This window comes from Hydra vulgaris, chromosome 15, assembly GCF_038396675.1.
Source record: "Hydra vulgaris chromosome 15, alternate assembly HydraT2T_AEP".
In the NCBI taxonomy this organism is placed as follows: domain Eukaryota; kingdom Metazoa; phylum Cnidaria; class Hydrozoa; order Anthoathecata; family Hydridae; genus Hydra; species Hydra vulgaris.
The window spans coordinates 21506000-21530028 of NC_088934.1; the positions used below are offsets into that span (position 1 = coordinate 21506000).

At 27.2% G+C, this 24029-nt stretch overlaps 1 protein-coding gene across 2 annotated transcripts in view; it reads left to right on the top strand.

Moving 5' to 3' along the window:
- Positions 1 to 24029, top strand: part of LOC136072070 (xaa-Pro dipeptidase-like) — a 42409-nt gene that overhangs the window by 8761 nt on the left and 9619 nt on the right. For both annotated transcript variants that reach the window (XM_065820203.1, XM_065820202.1), the window contains 6 exons: positions 3562 to 3689; positions 9643 to 9706; positions 10735 to 10782; positions 10892 to 10953; positions 11033 to 11077; positions 21417 to 21492. In XM_065820203.1, coding sequence (XP_065676275.1) covers positions 3562 to 3689; positions 9643 to 9706; positions 10735 to 10782; positions 10892 to 10953; positions 11033 to 11077; positions 21417 to 21492 — 423 coding nt within the window. The remainder of the gene's footprint in view (positions 1 to 3561; positions 3690 to 9642; positions 9707 to 10734; positions 10783 to 10891; positions 10954 to 11032; positions 11078 to 21416; positions 21493 to 24029) is intronic.

Here is a 24029-nt window from a genome sequence, read left to right on the forward strand (position 1 = left end):
AAATTTAGTACTAGTTTAGTATGCATATTTAGTATTATTTTAGTATGCATTTTTTACCTTAACCAAAATAGTTATATTGGTTAAGGTAAAAAATGTTAAACAATTTTTTTAAAAATTCTAAGAAAGTTCTGGAAGTGTTGAGAAGTATTTATGGTTTGAGTATATATACTGCGTGAAATAGCCAATTAAAATTTCTGCATTGCAACTTCTTTACATCACAAAAAATGGATGAAGTTAAAGACTACAGCACTTAACAAGTTACAATCAAGCCACTCAGCAGCCAAATCTACATGGAATATATGCAATTGGATAGATCAGGGTTAAGTATCTGAGGCTAAAGCAAAGTGTTACTTTCAATGTGTTCATTTTGTTTATAGACTACCAATGGGAAAAAGTTTGTCATGTTAGTGTTAGGTTATTAGTATAAGGTGACTTAAAAAAAAAAGTGTTTTAGTTTGTTGAAAAATTGTGTAATAGGAACTATTTCCATTGAACACCAGAATAATGACAGCAAACTACTGTGTTCAACCTGACATGCTTGAAGTGATTTAATTAAAAAAACTTTGGGCACAACAAAGTTCAATTTTTCTGCATGACAACACTCAGCCTCATATTGCAAAATTAATTAAAAATTATTGGAGCTTGGCTAAGAAGTGTTGCCTAGTTTGTTCTACTTGGCCAACTTTGTGTCATTATTATTTGTTTCAATCACTAAACAAAAGTTTGAGCAATCAAAGATTTAACCATAAGGGGGTTTCTAAGAGTACCTCAGTTCCATCTTTGGTTCAAAGACTAAAAATTTATATGCTAATAGTATTCATTTATTGTCCAAAGCTCTAATGATGGTGCATATATTGTTGAAGATTAGTTATCAAACTAAAATTAAATAACATAAATATATATTAATATAAATAAAGTTTATAGTGAAAGTAAGGAAGATTAGGATATTTTTAGTAAAGTATAGTAGATAAACTAAATTATTATAAATTATTATTATTAAACTATTAATAATATTTTTGGAAAGTAAAGAAGATTAGGATATAAATATTTATATATATTATTGCCGAAAAGTAGTATTGCCACTTTGAGCGTGTTTGTCACGAACCCTTGGCAGCCATTGCAACTGAGGTAATGGCAAGAAAGAGTGTCAGCACTTATTCTTATAAGAAAACGTGAACCTAAGTGTATCCAAATATCTAACTTATGTAAACTTTAAGGTATTTAATGTTAAAACATGCCAAAACATGTTAAAATGTCAAATGTTAAAATAATAATCAAGTTTTACAGTTTTACTTTTACTTGAAAACCGCATTGTGGCAACATCTCCTTAATTTTGAATCTATAGCATTTATTGCTGTTTTATAAAGTCTTTTGTTTCTTAAATAGTTTTAAAATATTCGTCAATCAACACGACTGCGTGGCCAAGTGGTTAGCTCACAGAGTTTCTGAACAAAAAGCTGTGGTTTAAATCTTAGCACTGCTTTTCTTTTTTTTTTTTTAATATTTTTTGATTTTTCTAAAATACAAAATAAAACACTTTTAAAGTTTTATCAATATTATATACATAACATATTTTAAGATATTATACACTATAACAAATGAAAAGAAAAGAACTGTTAAAAAAAATTAAAAATTCTAAAAACATCAAAACAACAGGAGAAATTTATTGCGCATGTGTTATGATTTAAATACTTATGTTATTAACGTGTTCTGAAAAAAAATTATGATCTGAAACTTAAAAAAAAAAATTTAGTAAGACAGTCCTGTTACTCCAGAAGGTGCTGCTGTGGTGGCAAAAAAAAAAAAAAAGGAAAAGCCTATAGCTAGAAAAAACTTTGAAACTTTATTTTAACAATTAAACATATTTTTTGCTACAGCCAGATTGAAAATATTAAAAATATTGTGTTAAGGGGTAGATTTCAACCCTTGCAAAATGACACAGATGACAGCGCATTAAGTTACTGATCTATCGAATTTATGCATGTAATAGAAAAAGAAACCATTTTATCAACTCTCATACTGTTTGCAATTAATCAACACTTTTCAAGCAGGTTTTCTAAATAAGCGCAGCTTTATTGCATAGCATCTAATAAAACGTAATATAATAATAAACAAATAGGTTTTATGCAAATGTAAAAAATTCACTTATATAACGTTTTATACAGGATATAACAAAACCTTTCTAATAATTACAAGTCTGTTTTGCTTAAATTTTTTTGTTTTTAATTTTTGTATTTAAAAAAGATTGTAGAGGTTGAAAAAATACGAAGCATGTTGCCTTATCCAAGTGGAAAATTTAAAGCTTGGATTTTAGATTTGACTCTCACCTTTCTTCATAATTTCTGTTTCCTAAAATTATGACATCTTCTTAGTTCCACCATTTGCATAGCATTAGGTACAAATGTCTATAAGTTTTGTCTTTGTGTCTTAATGTCTTTGCATATGCTTAGTTTGCTGGGTGTATATTGAATGATCATGTATGATATATGTATTATATAAGAAAACTTTAAATTTTTATTTTAACAATTAGAAGTTTTTTTTGCTATATATAATTTTTTGCTATATATATAGCAAGCTAAAAAAAATTCAAAAATTTATTATGCTTCGGGAAGGGCTTAAATCCCTCGAAATAACACTAATGACAGCGCACTAAACCACTGAGTCTTCAAAGAAATATGCCTAGGAGTTAAATAAACCATTTTATAAATCTCTTATCACCTCTACGTATGCGGAAAAGGTGCGCTTTTTTTTTTGTTGCTCTTAAAGCAATTTTTTAGAATGATTTATTTTACTAATAAATATTGAAGTAAATAAGGAATAAGTATAGAAATGATCGGTGTGGAATAGATAAGTATAGAAATGATCGGTTTAGTGAAGACCTGTATTTTATGGGTCTGGACTGCTAGTATATATAAATAAATAAAAAGTGTAGAAAAGGTTGGCGTGGAATAGACTTATAAAGACTTTGATGGGTCCGGTCAGCTAGTTTATATATTAATATAAATATAATTTATAGTGAAAATGAGGAAGATTAGGATATTTTTTAGTATAAGAATTTTATTAAAGAAACAAATCTTCTGTTATTTTAGTTTTTTTACCTGAGATTTTAGTCTGTTTTTTTCCTGACTTATTGATAATTCACACTGATGACTTCCAGTATATAGTTTGCTTTTTTTAAAGCTAAATTTAAGCCTAAACATGGTTTTTTTTTTTTTTTTTTTACAAAGAAATCAAGTTATAAGATTTAACAATTTATCTTTCAGTGAACTAATCATTTCTTACAAGTAATTGTGAAAAAAAAAGAGTTGTTTTTGAAGATATTATCTAGAACTAATAAGAACATGATTCAACTTAAAAAATGTTATATTTTATAAAAAATTATTTTGTAATTACTGTTTGTTTTGCCTTGATTTTCTTTTAACATACAATTATACTTATGCTGTAGTATTTTAGTTGCAATAAATCAACTCTGTTTTTTTTTATATCAGATTTTATGACTTTTAACTATTAAGGTAATATATCTTGATTTACTAAAATAATGGGTTCATACTTTTGTTATAGGAATCATATTTCCATTGGTTGTTTGGAGTGAAAGAATCTGATTGTTATGGGGCGGTTGATATAACTACTGGGAAATCTATTTTATTTGTTCCTCGATTGCCTGAATCATACATAATATGGATGGGCAGGCAAGTTTTCACTAAATTGTAGTCCTAGCTAATAAAATATTTTATTATAGGCTGTTAAAATATTGCATAACTAAGAAATCTAGGTAAGATATTAAATGGAATATGTAGAATTTGTTTGTAAATTTTTTTTCTTATTGTACTTACTCATTTAAGGCCAAGGGGGAGGACACTACAGTCAAGGAGGCTACCTTTTTTAATTATAATAATATATAATTACATTTATATATAAAGATATAATTAAGATAAGGCTTTTTTACAAAATGTAATGTGAAATTAGAAAACAATATACTTGGTACTAGTGGTTAATGTTAATAATCATAAGTCTTAATCTAAAATAGCAGTAAGCTATCCGTAAAAAAGCAGTAAGCAACCTGTAATACAGGTCATTAGTAAATAAATCATTAATAACAAATTAACTTGATTATCTGAAAAACCTAATAAAATTATCACTTTTTTGGTTCTGCTTGCTTTTAGTTAACGACATAAGAAGACCACATAACTTAAGTTATTAGGTTCTTTGTATAAATCTGTTATAACAGCAGGCACTAGATAAGGAAAGCCAAGTACAGCCAACCAAAACCTGATGGAAAAAAAAAAGGAAAAAGCCAAGCACTACACGCACTGCAAGTCATATTTAGCTAGTTTAACCCCCTTGCTCTACATAATATTAAATGTATTATTGAATGGATTAAATTTTGATCATTTAAGTCAAATAATGTAATTAGTTTTTGATAATTATTAGTTATTGACATTTTTAAAAAAAATTTAAATTCTATTTAAAAAATCTGTAGGAGCAACTGAATTTACCAACAAAATTGACTTAAATTTATTATATAAAAATCTGGTGTTTAATTATAAAAGAATATTCATGTATAAAATAAGTACATTTTTAACCACAACATTGAATAAAATTTCTTTAATGACATAATGTCTGTAATGAATGTTCATCATTAAAAACAAATTAAATTTTTTTACATTTAAAATACATAAAAAAGGCATAATCCGGAAAATCTAATCCTGAAAAGTTTAAAACTTATTGCTTAACAGTTGTATTTTTTACAAAAAGTTTTGTCATTATCTTTAATAAATGATTGGAAGCAGCTAGTTCTAGTAATGAAACTACCTAATAATCATTTTTAACAATAGACATCAATTGTAATGTAAACCGAGCTGTCTATCAACAAAAAACATTGCAATAATAGCACATAATATTAGATATTTGTTAGTACACAAAGTTAATTATTTACAGTTATTAGCATGTGTTTTCCAGAATAATAAAAAAAGGACAACACAATCTAGCTCTATAACAGTAATGCTGCTTACCATTTAACGATGCGAAGCAACTTAACAGCGTATTTTTGTTTGTTAGCATGTTTGAACATGAATAACAATTACAATTAATAAACAAGTTCTAAAGTAAACAAAAAATTAAATAAGTAACTTTCATAAATCTTAAATATAATAACAGATAGATATTGAAACTTGAAAGTTTAAGTGAATGTTTTTGATAGTATATTTCATAAATATTCCTTATTTATGAAATATACTATCAAAAAGGAAAAGAAAACTAAGAAATAATTAAACAATTAGATACAAAAATAAATTAGATAAAAGTATACAATATTCTAAAGTTGTTGTAAAAAGATAAAAAAAGCAAATGATAATATTTAATTTAAATCAAATAAAAATTAATAAAATCATACAATTCTAATAACGAAAAGTTGATGATAATTTTTGTAATACAACCAAAAATAAAATGTTCAATCTTATTTATTTTCAAATCTATAAAAAACTTTATCAAACTATTTAAAAGAGTAAAAAAATCAATGCAAAATGTCTTTTGTAAACTAGTATTTAAAAATCAAATGCAATTACTTTAGAATATATGATATATAAACGTCTACAATTTAACCTATTAGTTTATCAACTGGTTTACCATTAAGGTGAATATTTAAAAAGAATTTAACCAAATTTATTAAAATTTTAAGAAAACAACTTTTAGAATAAAAAGTTATTATATATTAATTTAAGATTTATTAAAATCCATATCTTTTTATAAGTTTATTTAGATAATTGTATATGATTGTAAGTTACAAATTAGTATAACAAAAAAATATATAAAAACTGATTTTGAAATCAAGGTGTTTATCAAAAATATAAAACAATGTAAAGTAATAAAAAAGATGAGTTAATTTAAAAATATATTAAACAGTTTTAAAAAATTATATATTGACATACCTTTATATTGACATACCTTATATATTGACATACCTTTAAACAAAGAAACATGGAAAAGCATAATCATTTTTTTTTTTTGACTACTGCAGAATTTTTTTAATTTTTCTATTCTTTATTAATTTTTCTAAATTAAAATATAAATATTGATACAGAGAAATATATACTGAAATATCAACACATTTATGTATATAAACTTACATGTCAGCGAAAAACTTATAAAATAAGTTTTTTGTTGACATGTAAGTTTATATACATAATTTATTTAGTTTTTTATGTTTACGTATTTAAAAAACTTACTCAAATCAGAGTCAGTTTGACTGTCTAAATACTTCTATTCTTGTTAACCCTTCTTATAACAAAAATTAACAATAAAGTGAATTAAAGTAGCTATAAAGCACTTCAGCTCTTTCCAATTGCTCTAATAAATAAAATAAAATAACTTGCTTAGCTAATTGCTTAGTTCTTAAGAATCTAAAATAACTAAGTAAACAATAACAACAGACAAATTAAATTAAACAAAGAAGAACATCAATCTCCTTAAAAGCTAAGAAAGAATTTACAGCTTTAATTTGCTTTATACTAACCTCTTACCTTGCTTGAAAGGCCATTTGAACTTTAAGAAACATGTTAGGAAAAACCTTTAAATTACTTACAAATGATGTAATTCAATGTTGAACATTAACTGGAGTAAAAATATATATATATATATATAAATATATATATATATATATATATAAACATATATATATATATAAATACATAAATATATATAAATACATATATATATATATAAACATATATATATATATATATATATATATATTGAGTGATACGCCTTTTTCCCATTTGTATATATATATATATATATATATATATATATATATATATATATATATATATATATATATATATATATATATATACAAATGGGCAAAAGGCGTATCACTCAAGGTGAAAGATGGCAAATTATTGCTCACATCAAAGAAGGAATTAAAAGTAATAGAGAAATCGCGAGGTTAATTGGAGTTTCTAAGAAATGCGTTCGGACAACGAATCAAAACTTTCTTCACACTGGTGGTGCCAGCAAAAAAAATGAGGCCAGGTAGACCATAGTCAACCATCAGAAAGGACAATAGTGCCCTTTTTAGAGCTGTCAGAGCTAATCCAAGAATTAGTTACAAAGAATTGACCACAGATTTCAGTACAATGTGAAATACATCTATTTCTCAAAGCACAGTCCGCCGAATACTTATCAAATACAAGATTGGAGTCTACTCTACTTTAAAGAAACCGCTCCTGCGCCCATATGATAAATAAAGGAGACTAAAATGGTGCCGTGAAAGAAGGTATTGGACAATAGAACAATGGAAAAACATTATGTGGCCAAATAATGTTTTTCCACGTGGAGTGATGAAAGTAACTTTGAGCTTATCAATCGCAAATCTAACATAACAGTCAAAAAAATGGCTCATGGAAAGTATTATGCCAGGTATATTAGACCGAATGTACAAAGTGGAGGAGGCTCGATAGGAATCTGGTCATGCTTCAATTACAAAGGTGTTGGTATGTGCCAAACATACACCGGAAGAATCAACTCCAGAATATACGTAGAAGTATTCAAAAATGACCTAATTCCATCAATTGACCTGATTATGCTCAATGATAAACCATGGAAACTTCAACAAGATGGCGCTACTGCACATGAGGCATACTATACAAAAGAGTGGTTCAACGATAATAATATCAAGACAATACCGTGGCCTCCATACTCACCTGATTTGAACCCAGTTGAAAATATTTGGGCTTGGATTGACCGTGAATTGGCAAAGGTTCAAATTTCCACACTTGGCCAGCTGAAGGACGTCTTTAAGGAGACCTGGTATAGGGTCCCTGAAGCAATGTGCAAAAATCTTGTTGAGTCTATGCCTAGAAGAGTTCTTAGTTGTATTAAAGCAAAAGGCGGATACACAAAATATTGATTGGTTCATAAATTATGCCTCCTAATGTATTGTGCGTCTAAATTTATGAATAATTTTTTTTGTCTAATAAATAAATAAAAAACTATATCGAAATCTTTTTGCGTTATTGTTTTATTGTTAAAAAACTAAAAATTTCTATTTTCAAATATGAATGCGTCTAAATTTATGAAAACCACTGTATATGTATATATATATATATATATATATATATATATATATATATATATATATATATATATATATATATATATATATATATATATATATATATATAAACATATATATATATATAAACATATAAACATATATATATATATATATAAACATATATACATATATAAACATATATACATATATAAACATATAAACATATAAGCATATATATATGTATATATATATATATTTATATATGTATGTGTATATATAAAATATATATATATATATATATATATATAAAATATATATATATATATATATATATATATATATATATATATACATACATATAAATGGAAACTCTCTTGACTTAAATCCAATTTTTCTTTTTTTTTTTGTTATTCACCTCCTCAAGGCCTAGAAGGCCACTACAGATGAGGAAGCTACTTAATAGTGGTTATAACCTTCTCTTAACTCTATAACTCCAAAACACGAACCTCGACAAACAAGGACGCTGTGCGGAGAAACAAGTTGAGCGCAGTACTACCAGGGACGTGGTGGGGATTGAACTCGGAACCTCTCGCTTATGAAGCGAGTGCTTTGAGAATCTTTGGTGTATCATGAAGTATCTTTGAGAATCTTTGGTGTATCAAGAATGTATCTTTGGTGTATCAATTGAGAATCTTTGGTGTATCATGAAGAGAAAAGTGACAATCCATGCCCCATTTAATATGCAGGATCTCATGTATTGGCTGAAATGAGTTTGGTGCACTGAAATAACTGTTGAATTGTGTAAAAAACTTGTAGACTCTATGCCAAAAAGATTAAAACTGGTGCTTAAACATAAGGGTGCTGCCAGTTTAGGATGCAATCAAAGCACTTGGCTGGGAGCTGCTACCCCACCTGCTATATTTACCAGACTTGGTCCCTTCCCACTACCATTTATTTTCATTGATGGTACATGGATTGTGTATAACAATACTTTGATTCTTATGAAGTAGTCTAAAATTGGGCGTTAATTAGTCCAAAATTGTTGTAATCAAAAGAGGATCATCTCTATTGGCGTGGTATCCACAAATTGTTAGTCAATGTAGCAACACTCCTTACATGTTCTAAATATTTGTCAGTCGATGACAAATATATAGAACATGTAAGAGTTGTTATTTTTAAGACATACTGTAACATAAGATGTCAAACTATAGGAATATATATATATATATATATATATATATATATATATATATATATATATATATATATATATATATATATATATATATATATATATATACATATGTATATATTATTATTATTATATAGTTTAAAGAAAATTTATGTATGTTTAAAGATTTTAACCTTTTAATCGCAGATTTATGATGGTATATATTTTATTCTTTATCAATTAATTATTTAAATATATAATTTTTTTTTTTTAATTATTTTAGTTGGTGGAGTTTATTGATTAAAATTTATTCAGTATAAAATGGAATGAACTTAAGGAAGTGTCTAAGATACTAATTTCCTCAATTTGAAATAATCTAAATAAAAAAATTTATCAATTATGGATAATTTTTTTTTAGTATTCATCCAACAGAACATTTTCAAAATATATATGCAGTAGATGAAGTGTATTATACAGATGAGGTATAAATGAAAAACACATTGGTTTATAATATTTTTTCAGTAACTAGTAAATTAGTAATAATCAATTTATTATAAACATTTTAATTCTTTCCTGATATGATGCTGCACATATTCCTAAATACATTGATGTTTCTAAAATTTAAACAATTAAATTATTACATGTAATTCATATTAACTGTTTAATTGATATTAAGTTTTAAACTATAATTGATTAAAAGTTATAGTTTTTTATTTTTTTTTAAAAAGTATGTTCAACTTACATTTTTGGTGCTTTTTTTTGCTTTTTTTTCTTAAATGCATATATACACTCAAGGGTATAAAAAGCAATATAAAACTACACTTTACAACTTAAAAATAATTTTAAACCAAAAAAAAAAAATTTTTTTTAAGAAATTGTTTTCTTTTAAAAAAAATAATAATAGATTTAACAAAATTTAAAAAACTAAAGCTGTGTTACAAAATAAAATTTCGTCTATTTTTTCAACATGCATGTGTATACACATTTCTTATTTGAAAACTCAAAATATATAATCGCATACTTTCTCTTATTGAAAGTTAGGATTGGGATAGAGTAAAAATTTCTTCTTGTTATGAGATTAAAACCAAATGATTCATTAACTTTCAGTACTCTTGATACAGAATGCAATGCGTTTAATCATTTTTTAATTTTTAATTTAAGATTTTCAGACGATTCAATTTAATTGTTCAATTTAATTCAATTCAATTTAATTTGTTTAACTTAATTCAATTCAGTTAAATTGTTCAACTTGTAACAAAACTGTTTGTCCAAGCATCAATAAGTTTATCTTGATTATAAACACAGAGAAAGTAACATATTTAAATATTAATTTGAATGATTTGTCTAAAATCTACCTTAATGAGTTTCCTCAACAGCTTAATTAAAGTCAAAACCTAATTGACAAATAGGTTTTGACTAGGTCAATCTAATCAAAAATTAAGCTTATCATAAAACCAACTTGACCATATATAATTGGAGGTTTTAATTTTAAATTAAAATATTTTTTTAGATTGCAAAGGTTTTGTCTTCAAAACATGCTGCTTTGCTACTAACTTTGGTAAATTTTCTTTCTTTTTTGTTCTTTTTTATCATTTAGTTTTTTTTTTTTCTTTAAAAATTTATTTTTATTAACTTAAACTAATGATTTTTAATTTTATTAAAACTAGCATGGACTTAATACAGACAGTCAAAAATACACAAGAGAAGCAACCTTTGATGGTATAGAAGGGTACGATCATATAAAATATCTTATAAATAGTCACTTAAAAAAACTAAGTATTATCTAAATCTTTTTCTTTTTTTTATAGATTTCAAGTTGATAATAAAATTTTGTTTCCTGAAATCACAGAGTGGTTAGTATACTTAAATTAAGTTTATTTCACTTGATTAAGTTTATTTCACTTAATTAAGTTTAGTTGACACAATTATGTATTTTCTACAGACTTAAATGTTGAATTTAGTCCTAATACATTTACAGATAGAGAGAAAAAAAAAAGCTTAATTACTATAATAAAGGTTTTAAATATTTTGATTGTATCTGCTCAAACTTAAGCCCTCAGTTGGTGTATGTACTTAAGCCCCACTGATAATTTTCAATATTTATTACTTCAATATTTATCTATCAATGATTTTATGCACTGGTATATTTATTGTTATTCAGTTCATATATCAAGCCTTGTTATGAATAAAAAATGTGTAATGCATAAGCGTAACAGGATTTAGGATTAAATTACTGCAAAACTAGTGGAATGTACATTTCTCTTATCATGTTGATATTTATAAAATTTTTGCATGCATGTGCCTAACAAAACTTCTCCTGCATCAGTATTACATTAACATTAGTGAAATAAGTGAATACATCAACATTAGTGAAATAAGTTATACTAGTTATAAAAAGGTTATACTCTATTCTTGGTTTCTTTAAGGTTGGAATTAACTTGATTTATAAAACAATTTCAATTATTATTATAATTATTTGTCTGCATTTTTTTTAATCTTTAAAAATTTTAACAAAAAAAAAATCACATTTAGCATTAACTTGGAAAGCCAGAATATTAAATATCTTATATTTTTCTTTATTTTTTATTTTTACTTTACCTTTAAAAAATTAAAAATATCCATATCTTATTAAAACTGTTGAAAAATTGACCTGTCAGGAAATTTTTATTTATAAAAGAGTCACTGAGTAAGACATAATCAATGTAAAATGAGATTGTAAATATTTATTAAAAATTTTATTGTGTAGTTTAATGTGTAATCAAACATTGTTAAATTAACTTTAAAGATAAATGCTATTAAAGCTTTATGCTCTTATAGCATTTTATCTTAAAGGTGCCTTGAAAAAATTAAAGAGAAACGTTTTCTTGAGGGGGGTATATAGTTTATTTGGATTCGATACCAAAAAAATTCATATTGAGCAGATTGCTTTGAAAAGTCGATTTTTAAATCGAAGAATCGAAACATGTTGTTTAAACTAAAAAAACAATTTGTTTCAGTTTAAACAACATGTTTTGATTACACAATAATCATTTTCAAGTATAAAACTGTTAAATACAAAACTATTTAATATATAGTGAAAACAAACATTTATTTTATTTGTTAGTCAAATAAAAGAAAACATAGTGTGAAAACCTATGTCATAGAAAAATGGAAAATGTAAATAATTAGAGTAATGCATACATCATAGTAAATAATTAGAGTAATACATACATCATAGAGTAATAGAAAATGTTAACTAGAGCTGACCATAACCTGTATTGTAATATGGGTCAGTCTGCTCCACACCTACCATTTACACTGGGTTTCTGCCAACTTTACATTCTATTTCCCTGACTTTTACATGATCCTCAAGCTGTTTTCCACAACTTATAGTTGCGAAAATTCAACTTCAGAAATAGCCTTTTAGAGATTTAAATTATTAAATCACCAGTCCCTTTCAATTTAAATTATTAAATCACCAGTAAAATCAACATTAAAATTATGGAAAAAAGATTATAAAATATTCTACCAGTTAAAATCTTACATTGTTTGAATGATTTCAACTGATATAGGTCATGCAAGATTAAGGTAGAACCATTTACCACAACTTTTCCAACGTTCAACACAATACGTTTTACTTACTAGTACACAATAATAATACTATATCATGCTTTAAGTTAAGGAGTACCATTAAGTAGTGCGGTATTGGTGTAGTGGTAAGAGCGCTCGCTTTGTAAGCGAGAGGTTCGGAGTTCGACTCCCACCACGTCCCTGGAAGTACCGCGCTAAACTTAGTTTCTCCGCGCAGCGGCCTTGCTGGGCAAGGTTTTTGTTTCGGAGTTAAAGAGTTGAGAGAGGGTTGCACCACGAATAATAACTAAAAAATATAAAAACACAAAAAAATGAGTAGCCTCCTCAACTGTAGTGGCCCCCTTCAGGCCTTGGGGAGGTGAATAATCTAAAAAAAAAAAAAAAAAAAAAATACCTTCTAACTTCTTATAATATTGTAATAATTATTATAATAATAAATCTTTAATTTTCCTAAAGCAAATTAATAAGAAGGTAACTTCTAATTTTAAACAGAAGGTGAAAATTAGTTATTTATTAGTTTTTAGATAATTATTAGTTTTTTGGTATTCCCTTAATCAGTTTTTCTTTAAAATAAAAATTTAAAAATGTAAATTTTGTACTTCTATATCGCATTAGTGCATTATATGACAAATCTAAAATAAAAGTTAATAAATAGATGGATAAATAGATATAAAAGGAAAGAAAAAAAAACAAACTGGAAAACAGTTTACCTGTTTTTGGTAGCCTATTGTGATACTGCAGTTGTTGTCGTGACATTGTTTCATGTTATCTTTTAATAAACAATTAACTTTAAAGCCATTACAATGACTTTAAAATATTATTTATTAAAAAGCAAATTATAAAATGTTTCAAAGGGCACAACTATGAATAACACTAAAGATAAAAAAATCAAGTTGATATAAACAAATTGTATTTATAGCTAAATGTATTGTCTTGGCTTTTAGTGAATACTAGAAGTAGTGAAAGCTCCATGAATGAAACTACTAGTTAAATATTTTTAACCATAGACACCAGCAGAAAAGTTAGCCAGTTGTATATTAACACAAAATATCAAAATAATAACATTACAACAATAACCTGAAGATGGGTTACAACTTTCCTTAATATACCATGCTTGAAAATATCATTAAGAAAATTATTTAATTTGAGTATAAATACTCTAGTAACTAGATTAGGTCTATCATTTGCAGTCTGGATATAAATTTTTAGCTATCTTGTGCCATTTTGGATTGCAGGTAAAAAAAATAAAAAGATTTTGTTTACCGTACTGTTTAATTATAGCCACAGCATCTTCAATGTTTTCTTTTAAAGTTCAAGGACTTCCTGCATAACATTGGCAAAACTACAACATGCCCTGGTCTTACATTTTGATTGTTTCCAAGGTTGTTTACATGTTCATGTAAGACATAATACTGCTCCCTTCTGAGTTTGTTTTAGTTATTTCTGATGAAAGCAAGATGCTTCCCTTCAATATTGACATATGCATCAACAGCGTATTGCTGAAATAGTTTTTTGCCATAAAATTTTGAACTGAAGCTTTATCTTACTGAAATTCTATAATTGTAAAACTTAGATAATGTAACATGTTTTCTAATCAGTGTTGCATATTCAGGGTTGTGCAACAATTGATTATGTCAACCAGCATCACCTCTTGGAAAAAAAGTGGACAAATCATAGGATCTAAGTTGGCTGATGTACTTGATATAATCTTTAAATTATATCAAGTATGTTATATATGATGACCTCTTGGGTAAACAAAGACTTCCCTGGAGGCAGGTGAGCACCATCTTCACCAAGGAATACAACTGCAACTTTATTGTGTGAAGGCATATTATAATGACAACTATCTTGCCCTTCAAGTAAAGATATTTTTACAACTGAGACTGAGTGATCTTCTATAGCTGCTTGATAAATTTCTTCATCTTCTACTTCAGCCTTATTTTTAAATGCAAAAGCAAATAGGTTTTCTTCATTAACTATAGTTTGCAAATGAAAAATTAATTCATTTAAGCAAAGATCATTGCAAATCAATTGCCATTGCAAATCAATTGCAATTGCAAAATCATTTAAGCAAAGATCATTGCCACATTGCTGCATTCTAAAATTTACAATTTAAAATGCAATCTAAAAGTTGCAAATGGATCATAGATATGCAGTTGACAAAATATTGAAAGAATGTCTTGATCTTGCCTATCATTACCTACACGATGCAAAACTTGACCTCATATTCTAAAAAATGACAGTCCATGAATCATTGAACCACATTAGCTATAAATGAAGTAAAAAAAGTTATAATAGCTATAAATGAAGTACAGCCATTATAGTTTCTAATATATTTTAAAAAACTCATGTTGGAGTTATGATCTCTTTAAATCTTGTGTAAATGGTGAAAGTGGAGGCAAAACTACTTTTCCATTATGGCAACATAGAAAATTTGTTTCATCCATGGTGATACTTACTACAGGCCTTCCCGTCGCGAATCTGTATTTTTGACTGGGGGCAGACAAAGTTACGGAAAAAATAAAAATGGCTGAAAAAGTTTGCAAACTAATCCATTATTTTTAGTTAATTTACTAAATTTTAAAAGTACTGTATTTATGCACAAAATTTCTATTGCAGTATTAATTAAATATCATCGAATTTAAATAAAACATTTTGAAAAAAAATTATAAAATACAATTTTTTTCAGAATAATGAGTTGTAATTATTTAAAAACTAAATCACAAAAGAATGAACAAACTTTAAAATAATGCAAAGGAAAAAAATAAAAAAACATCAAAATATACATCAAGAAAAAAGAAAAAAACATTGAAATATGCATCTATAATGTTATAAAAAAGTGAATATAATTTTTCAATATAACACAGATAACTTTAAAACCTTCAATGCAGGTTCCTTATTGGACTTTAGTGAAAAAAGAAAACAATAATTTTTAAGAAGTATGTTTGATAATATTGTACCATGTTTCTTTAGCATAGTCTTCATATAACTGTAAATAAAATGCAGTATCATTAAACAAATCATTTTCACTAACATCATCTTTTCTTGTAGCATAACCTGCAATATAAAACAAAGCCATTTTTGTACTCAGTGACAAAGATGATTCTAGTTCAGCTAATTATTGGTTAATGATGTCGCGAGATTCTTCACTTATAAAATAGCCATATTTTTGACAAGATTGCTCAGTATCAACAGTATAATCTGTAACATCAACTTTTAGTTGCAATAACAGTTTAGCTTTCTCGATGTTTAACTTTTCAACAACATTTTGAACTGTTATAAAGTATGTTCCACCTGAACCTAGCCTAAATTTACTGAATGCTTTTTTAATGTAATCTGTTGAAAATTCTCCAAACATAACATAATCAAAATTATTTTTCAGCAAATATTTACACATCTCCGCGAATCCATAACATGTATGCCAAATTGAAGTACCTGTATCTCTAGTGAAAGATTTCATTCTATGACCTTGTTCACCACTCATTTTAAACACTATATCACCAAAATCAAGTAAGTACTGCAAATTTATGTCTCATTTTTCTAAAAATCAAATATCTTTCGAAAATTTCAGATAACTGAAACTGAAACTTTTTAAATTTCTTTTACACTTGCAATTTTCCAAAATTTAGTTCTAAAAAACAAATGGTTTCATATTCCAAGGGTGGATAAGGGTGGATAACTTTTGAATAAGTTTTAAGAGCTGCTATAGTTTCATCACAAAATACTCTTGAACATTGTGATACTTTTTGACTTTCAATAGGTTTAGGATGTATAGCTAAAAAATTTAGTCTTGATAACTTAATTAGCTGATCTTTCTCAAAATCATAGATACATTTAAGGTCACTCCACTTGGCAGTCAAATTTTAGTCCTTTTCAAATTGTAATCCTGCTTTTTTTCTGTGATCCAGTTATTTCTAATATTTTTTAGTAGATGAACATAATCAAAAAGTAGAAAAATTCCATATTTTTTTAACCATGGTTTTCCTTCAACTCGATTGCTATCACAAATAACTGAAATAACTTTTCCATTGCTAGACTTAATTGAATTAATGACATAGTATACTTACTCAAACAAAAAAGAAGCATCCAAATGACAGACAGGTATCATTTTGCATAAAAAGATGGCCCACCTTTTAAACATTTAACCATAATACCCAAAACACTATTTGCTAACAACTCTGGATTATTTTCCGCTTTTCCAAAAAGATAACCACCATGATAAAAAAGAAGAGACTTTACATAAACTTCATCCACCAAAAGTATACAATTTGAAAAAACGGTACTAATAAAGTCAGTATCTGAAACTTTCTTTGTCATAGATGTAACTTTTGTCAATGTTTTTACATTTGGTAGTTTAAAATCTTTTCTTAATTGATTGTAAAAGCTTCGAGGAGTTGAAAAATAACAATACAATCTGATTATAGTTTCTACATTATAAATTTTTTTACCTACTTCTGATGCATTCATAGATGTAATAAGAACTTGTAGTACCAACTTTTGATGATCAATTTCAATGTTGTTCAGGAAGTGAATTGTTTCTTCCACTCTTGACCAGCGATCAAGATATGTAATACAATTTTTTGATAGTGAAGAAGTAAAACAACGAACACCAGCATGAAAATTTTCAAATTTAAAATTGCTTGAGACATGAACAGCAAACATAGGTATACAGTTAACATAAAGGGAATTTGATTGATGTGCAAAACTTCATTTATAACAAAAGTTGTTACAGGACAAACAAATTTACGATTTTTAATATCTTCACATAAAAAAATTAGTGTAAACAAATCGTTTTTTAAATGTTGCAACAACTCATCACACTTTTCAGTTCTGATAGAAGACAATGCTTTAGTAGTGGACCTTGGTTTTAAAGGTTGAATTAGTACCACACTAGGCAGAATGTTTGGAAAAATTGAAGGAGGTTCAACTGGTCTAACTTTCCCATTGACAATAGTTTTTAAAAAATTTTCTGGAAAATGTCTTTCACAGACAACAGTTTATTTGGAAAATTACTTCTTGGAATTGAATTTATCCAATGATTTCTTTTTTTTTCATTGGAGGAAAGCCTAAAAACTTGTACTTTGTTTTAAGCGTCATAGTTTCCTCTGCATCCAGGAACACAGCACTTTTTAACCATTTGTAGTTGTAGCAATCAACTACTCACAAATCGAACTTTTAAAGAACTGAACTAAAATATATCTTTCCGCAAGATTGTCTGCCCCAAGTCAAAAATACGGGTTTGCGACAGGAAGGCCTGTAGTAAGTATTGCCATGGTTTCATCAGGACATTTTTTAGCACCACAATACTGACAGATCTGGTTCGTTTCTCCTGAAAAACTATATTCTGGAATAGTATTACTTCTTCTTATACAATGCATTCTTCCTTGTCTAGCAGTATTTGGTATACTTTGTAGATGGTTAATTTCATCTCACCTAGGCCTATATTTTGCAATGATTATTTTCAATTTGCCTAACCACATTGTCCTCATTTGGGTTCAAATTATTTCCTGTCCCCCTAGCAGTGTTTCATAACTTCATCTCGCCTAGCTTTATCTCTTTCATTTTGATAACGATTATATTTAAGTTGCCTATTAGCATTTACACTAATAACTTCTTTAAGCCTAATATCATCCATTTCAATATCACTATATCATTAAACATATTACTAGTAGTATTACTACTGTTACTACTATAGTAACAAATAAACGTAAAAGAATCTTAAGAATTAAAAGAATCTGAAGAATTGTGATCTTTTCTTTAAAATTAATTACTACTAAAGTGAACAAAAGAAATATATTAATTACTACTAAAGTTAACAAAAAGAAAAAAATAAGTTATTTTTATAAATCACTGTTATTAAAAAAAAAAATCAAAGAAAAAAAAAACTAAATTCAACAGGAGACAAAATTATATTAAATTATAGTAATAGTATTCTCAAGTTGTAAAAAATGTATTTTTAAGCACATATCAGTTAAGAAATAAAAAAACAAATGATAATGATTTTAAATCAAATAAAAAATAACAAAAACATACAATTCTAATAACCAAGAGGTAATGCTAAATTTTGTAATAAAAACAAAAACACAATGATGAATCTTATCTTGTTTGATATCTATGAGTGAAATGCCTTTTGCAAAGCAATATATTAAAAAAACAAAAATAAATAAATAAAAAATTAATAAATAAAAATTTAACTAATTTTATTAAAACTTTCAAGTTTTTTTTTTTCTCAATGTTTCGCTTCCAACAAGGCTGCAAGCAACTATTATTAGAGTTGGAAGTTACTGGAAGATAAAAGGTAAAGTTTAGAGAGCAAGATAACTATTGGTAGACAACTTAAAAGATTGCAAATTATATGAATCAGAAAAGCAAGATAAAGAAAGCGAATTCCAAAGAACTGATGTTCGAGGAAAAAAACTAGATGAATAAGAGTTTTTGGAGCACTTAGGAACAGTCACAGTAAAAGGATGAGACTTAACTGAATGATGAGTAACACGAGAATGAATTTTAGTAGATGGCACAAGAGACGCTAGCTCTTTAGAGCAGTGCCCATTATAGTATTGGTAGAAAAGAGAAAGAAAAGCAACATTACAATGATGTGATAATGGTTGAAGATTGGCTAAAAGAGCAGGTCCAACTATGTTTACAATGCCTTTTTGTACCTTGTCTAAAAGAGAAAGAGCATCATTGGAAGATCTGCCCCGGATATGGCAACAGTATTCCATTCATGGACAGATTTGAGATAACGAGATACAATCTTAGCAGATGCTAATTTTGCAATGGATTTGATATACGGTTTCCAAGAAAGATCAGAAGTAAGAGTTAATCCTAGGTAATAAAGGGTAGATGACTCGTCGAGTGCATCACCGTTCATAAATAAGAAAGATCTAAACTGTTGTGGTAATGATTGCCTGAAAAAAATTATGTTTTATCTGAATTAAAGTTCACCAGCCACTGTGAACCCCATGCTGTAGCAGAAGTGAGATCCTTTTCAAGCTCAAATGCCCTCTCCAAGCAATCAAAAAGTGTTGGCTTCTAATCAAGACGAGAACAATGCCACCTTAGATGTCAGAATATCTGAAAGATCGTTAATGTAAATTATAAAGAGTATAGGCCAAGGATAGAACCTTGAGGAACCACTGAAGTGACAGTATATGAGGAAGAGTGAGGTCTATTGAGGATAACTTTTATATTACGATTGAAAAGCAAGGATTCAATAATCTTAAAGATGTTAAATGATATGGAAATTAAGAAAAATGATTATGGAGAAGACCAGCATCCTAAACTTTATCAAAAGCTTTAGAAATATCAAGAGCGATAGCTTTAACCTCGCCACCTCTATCTAATGCACAATAAAACCTATCGGTTATTACAGTTAGCAACTCAGCTGTAGAACGAGAAGATCAAAATCCATTTTGATGATTAGAAAGTAATTTATAATATTCAAGATGAGAGATTAAGTGTTTGTTAACTAAAGATTCAAAGTGTTTGTTAACTCAAGACTTCAATAAGTGCTTGTTAAATAGTTTTGAAAGTATAGACAACAGCTCCGGAAAATACTTCTGCAAGACTACAACAGGTATGTTGTCTGGACCACAAGCTATAGAAGAATCAAATGTCAAGCAAAGGATCAACCTGTTTGATGGCTATATCAGGTAGAACGCAACTAGTGGAAAATGAAGCTTGCTTCAATTGTTTTAAAAAAAACTTAAAGAAAAAGAATTGAACAAAAAACTGAATTGATAAGATACTTAAAAAACTACTTTGCTTGTCATTTTTAACTTCTTCTAAAAAAAAAGATTAAAAAACATTAGAAAAATGTTTGTATTTTTTTCTAATTTTTTTATTTAATTTATATTTTTTTAGTCTGTTTGATTCAACAACAACAAAAAAAAATGATTTATTTATTAAAACTATTAATTTTTATTAGACATTAAATAAAGAACAACAATAATTCTTCTTGAAAGCTAAGAAAAATTTTTCAGCTCTAATTTGCTTGTAGGCCTTGCTTGAGAGACTAAAAAGCTTTTCAAGTTCAGCAGGTTTTAAACTTCTTAAGTACCAAATTTTAGTACTATCCCGTTACTTTTAGTACTATACCATAACTAAAATGTATGATGAAAGCCTAATATTAAACAGATTTTAAAACATTTTTGCATTATTTTCACTCCCATTTTTTAAATTGAAATTGACAAAAATACTATCTGTGTAATTATTACCTGTGTATTCTCAGAGAAATTTAAAAAAAAATTGACAACCATTCCAAAAATGTCACTAAACCATTCTATCCAATTTCTTCATGATAATCTTTTACAGAAAGATATTGATTTCATCAACTATTTTCCATAACATTGTTGTAAATATCATTTTTAAGGCTGTTATTGCAAACAAAATATTTCCGTTGGGAATGAAAGCTTATTCAAATATTAAGATAATTATGTGCAATATGGTAATTATGTGTAAAATGATAATTATGTATATTTTATGTTTTTAAATAAAGTAATATAACAATTTATACTTTATTTATACAATTTTCACTCTTTACAGAGTAGAAGTATTGGAAATAAGTATTTAAAATTTATATTTTAAAATTTAAATTTATTTTTTATATGATTTTTAAAGCCGTGTGTTTAAAACCCCATTCGAAATTGATGTCATTCGCTACACAAACAAAATTAGTAGTGAAGCTCACAAAGAGGTAAGAAATGATTTTAGTTTTTTTTTAATATATATTTTGTGCTCAATGTGAAAATATATATATATATATATATATATATATATATATATATATATATATATATATATATATATATATATATATATATATATATATATATATATATATATGGCGCCTAAATACAGTTGACGCTGTCGAAAACAGTCTAGATTAGCCCCTGATATTTATAAATATATATTATCATTTAATAATGTCTTTTGTATTATGGTTTACAATCTTACTTTATTAAGTTCTTGGTTAGATTTATCATTAGAATTACTACTTAATTTTTCTACAAAATAGAGATTTTCTACAAAACTAGATTTTGTATTTTGTATTTAATTAAAAGTTGCGATGGATATTTTCATGATTTAAAATCTTTGAGTTAAACAGATTCCGAGATAAAATCCGGCTCTATTAGGTATATTTCATCTGGTAATATTTTAGAAGGAATCTTCAAAATTTTAAGAATGCTTTAACAGAATAGTGCTTTTTAACAAAACCTTGTTTTAATAAAATTGAAATAAAGGAACATTTGGTTTCACCTTTTTTTTTTGCACTTTTTAGTCAGCTATTATTGTCTCACTTAGTTAGCTATTGTTGTCTTAGTTACATCATTGATACTATTACTTTACACAGTAAAGTTTGAAAAGAAAGTTTGTGCACTCCATTCAAATAAGTTTCTTATGTGACGCCTGATGAAAACTTTTGATAGAGAGACTCTGAGCAGCAACAAATAGAGAGGCAATATTGATAAACGGTAAATGATACAACTGCTCTGGAAATTGATCCATTTTTAAAAATTATTGATGTTAGGTATCCTCTTAATACTTTAGGAGGAAGTTGTCAAGTAATTATCTTCTGACCAATTGTATGGGTAAAATACAGTCTCTGCCATTAGATACAGAAATATTCCAATAGGCTTGGCTTTTACTTGAAATTGGGGTTGTTAATTTTTCTAGATGGTTTATAACTGCTCATAGACTTTGCAGAATTTAGTCTTAAAATACGCGTCAGAAGGGGATTTAAACATTCTTTACCACCCAGTGATCATAAGACATTTTAGTTGTCTAAAACACGTGTTAAAATGTATTAAAATAGTTTTTAGACACATCTTAAACACCTCTTGTGCCTACTAAACAGTCTGGGGTTATGAAACATCAATCAAATAAAATAGTAGAAGTTGTTTTTTGTAGCAGAACTGGTCTGTATAATAGAATCAGAGCATGGTCTGTATAATAGAATCAGAGAAAGCATACTATGCTGAACATGTAACTGTTTACCAACAGTTACATGTTCAAATCTTGACTCTGACACGCTTGGGTCTCAGCTTTCCATAATGCTATAATTAACAGACAAAGTAAACATCAATCTCTACGCACTATCAAAACCTGTGATGACCAAGAATGGATGACTACCAATATTCTACGATGCATAAAATAATGCCAATGTTTACACAAAGCTGGACTTAATGACCAACACAACATCTTAGCTAATATTATTGCCCAACTTTTTTTACCACCAGGAAACCATCTTACTGCAGAAAACCAAATTAGCTATTTGATAATAGCTTATTTGGTTTTCTTTCTTCATTATCTTGGATGTAAGATATAGTATCTTTTGCAAGGATAGATTCAAATAATTTTCATGTTGCAGATGTTAAAGGAATTGGTTGGTAATTGGTTGGCAGAAACAAGTTATCAACTAGTGGAATAGGAATGAAGTTTGCATAAAGCCATTCAGATGTTATAATACATTTATCTTAAAATGTGTGACCATTCGGCCAATAATACATTTATCTTAAAATGATTAAAAATATCAACTAAAGCTTCAATTAGTCCAAGGCGCTCAGCATAAAATAATTTGCCAGATATACATCATGGCTTGCTGATGTTAACTGGGTGCATTTGCATTGTTCACTGACATTAAAAAAGGTAAAGATGGGCAATTCTGGTATTGAGAAAAGGTGATAAATTTGATTTATTAATGTCTTGCCAACCTGCAAGTTGCATACTATATCTTACATCCAAGATTATGAAGAAAGAAAACCAAATTTCTCCCAGAAAAACCAGTTTTTTCTGGGAGAAATTCAACTGATGCCATCATTAAAGTAATAGATGACTGAGGATATGCTATTGACTGCAATATCTCACTAACAGCTATTTTCTATGGTTTTGCAAAAGCTTTTGACGTAGTTGACTAATTATTCTTATGAAAGAACTTGAGATTAATCTAATGCCTCGGTAAACAACAAGTTATATTTAATAAGTGCATCTTTCCATTCAAGTCTACTGAATGGAAAGATGCACTATCTGGAGTAATACTTGAAAGTGTCCCTGGTCCAATTCTCTTTTAATCTTCGTAGTAGACATAAACAACTATCTACCGATAGATATTACCTGCAAGAAATATGCAGATGATATCTTAGCTTACATAATTAGTAAAAACTCTTCCCTTCCACAAGTTGTAGCAGACAGTGGTCTGCTACAACTTGTGGAAAAGGGAAAAGTTTGCAATCA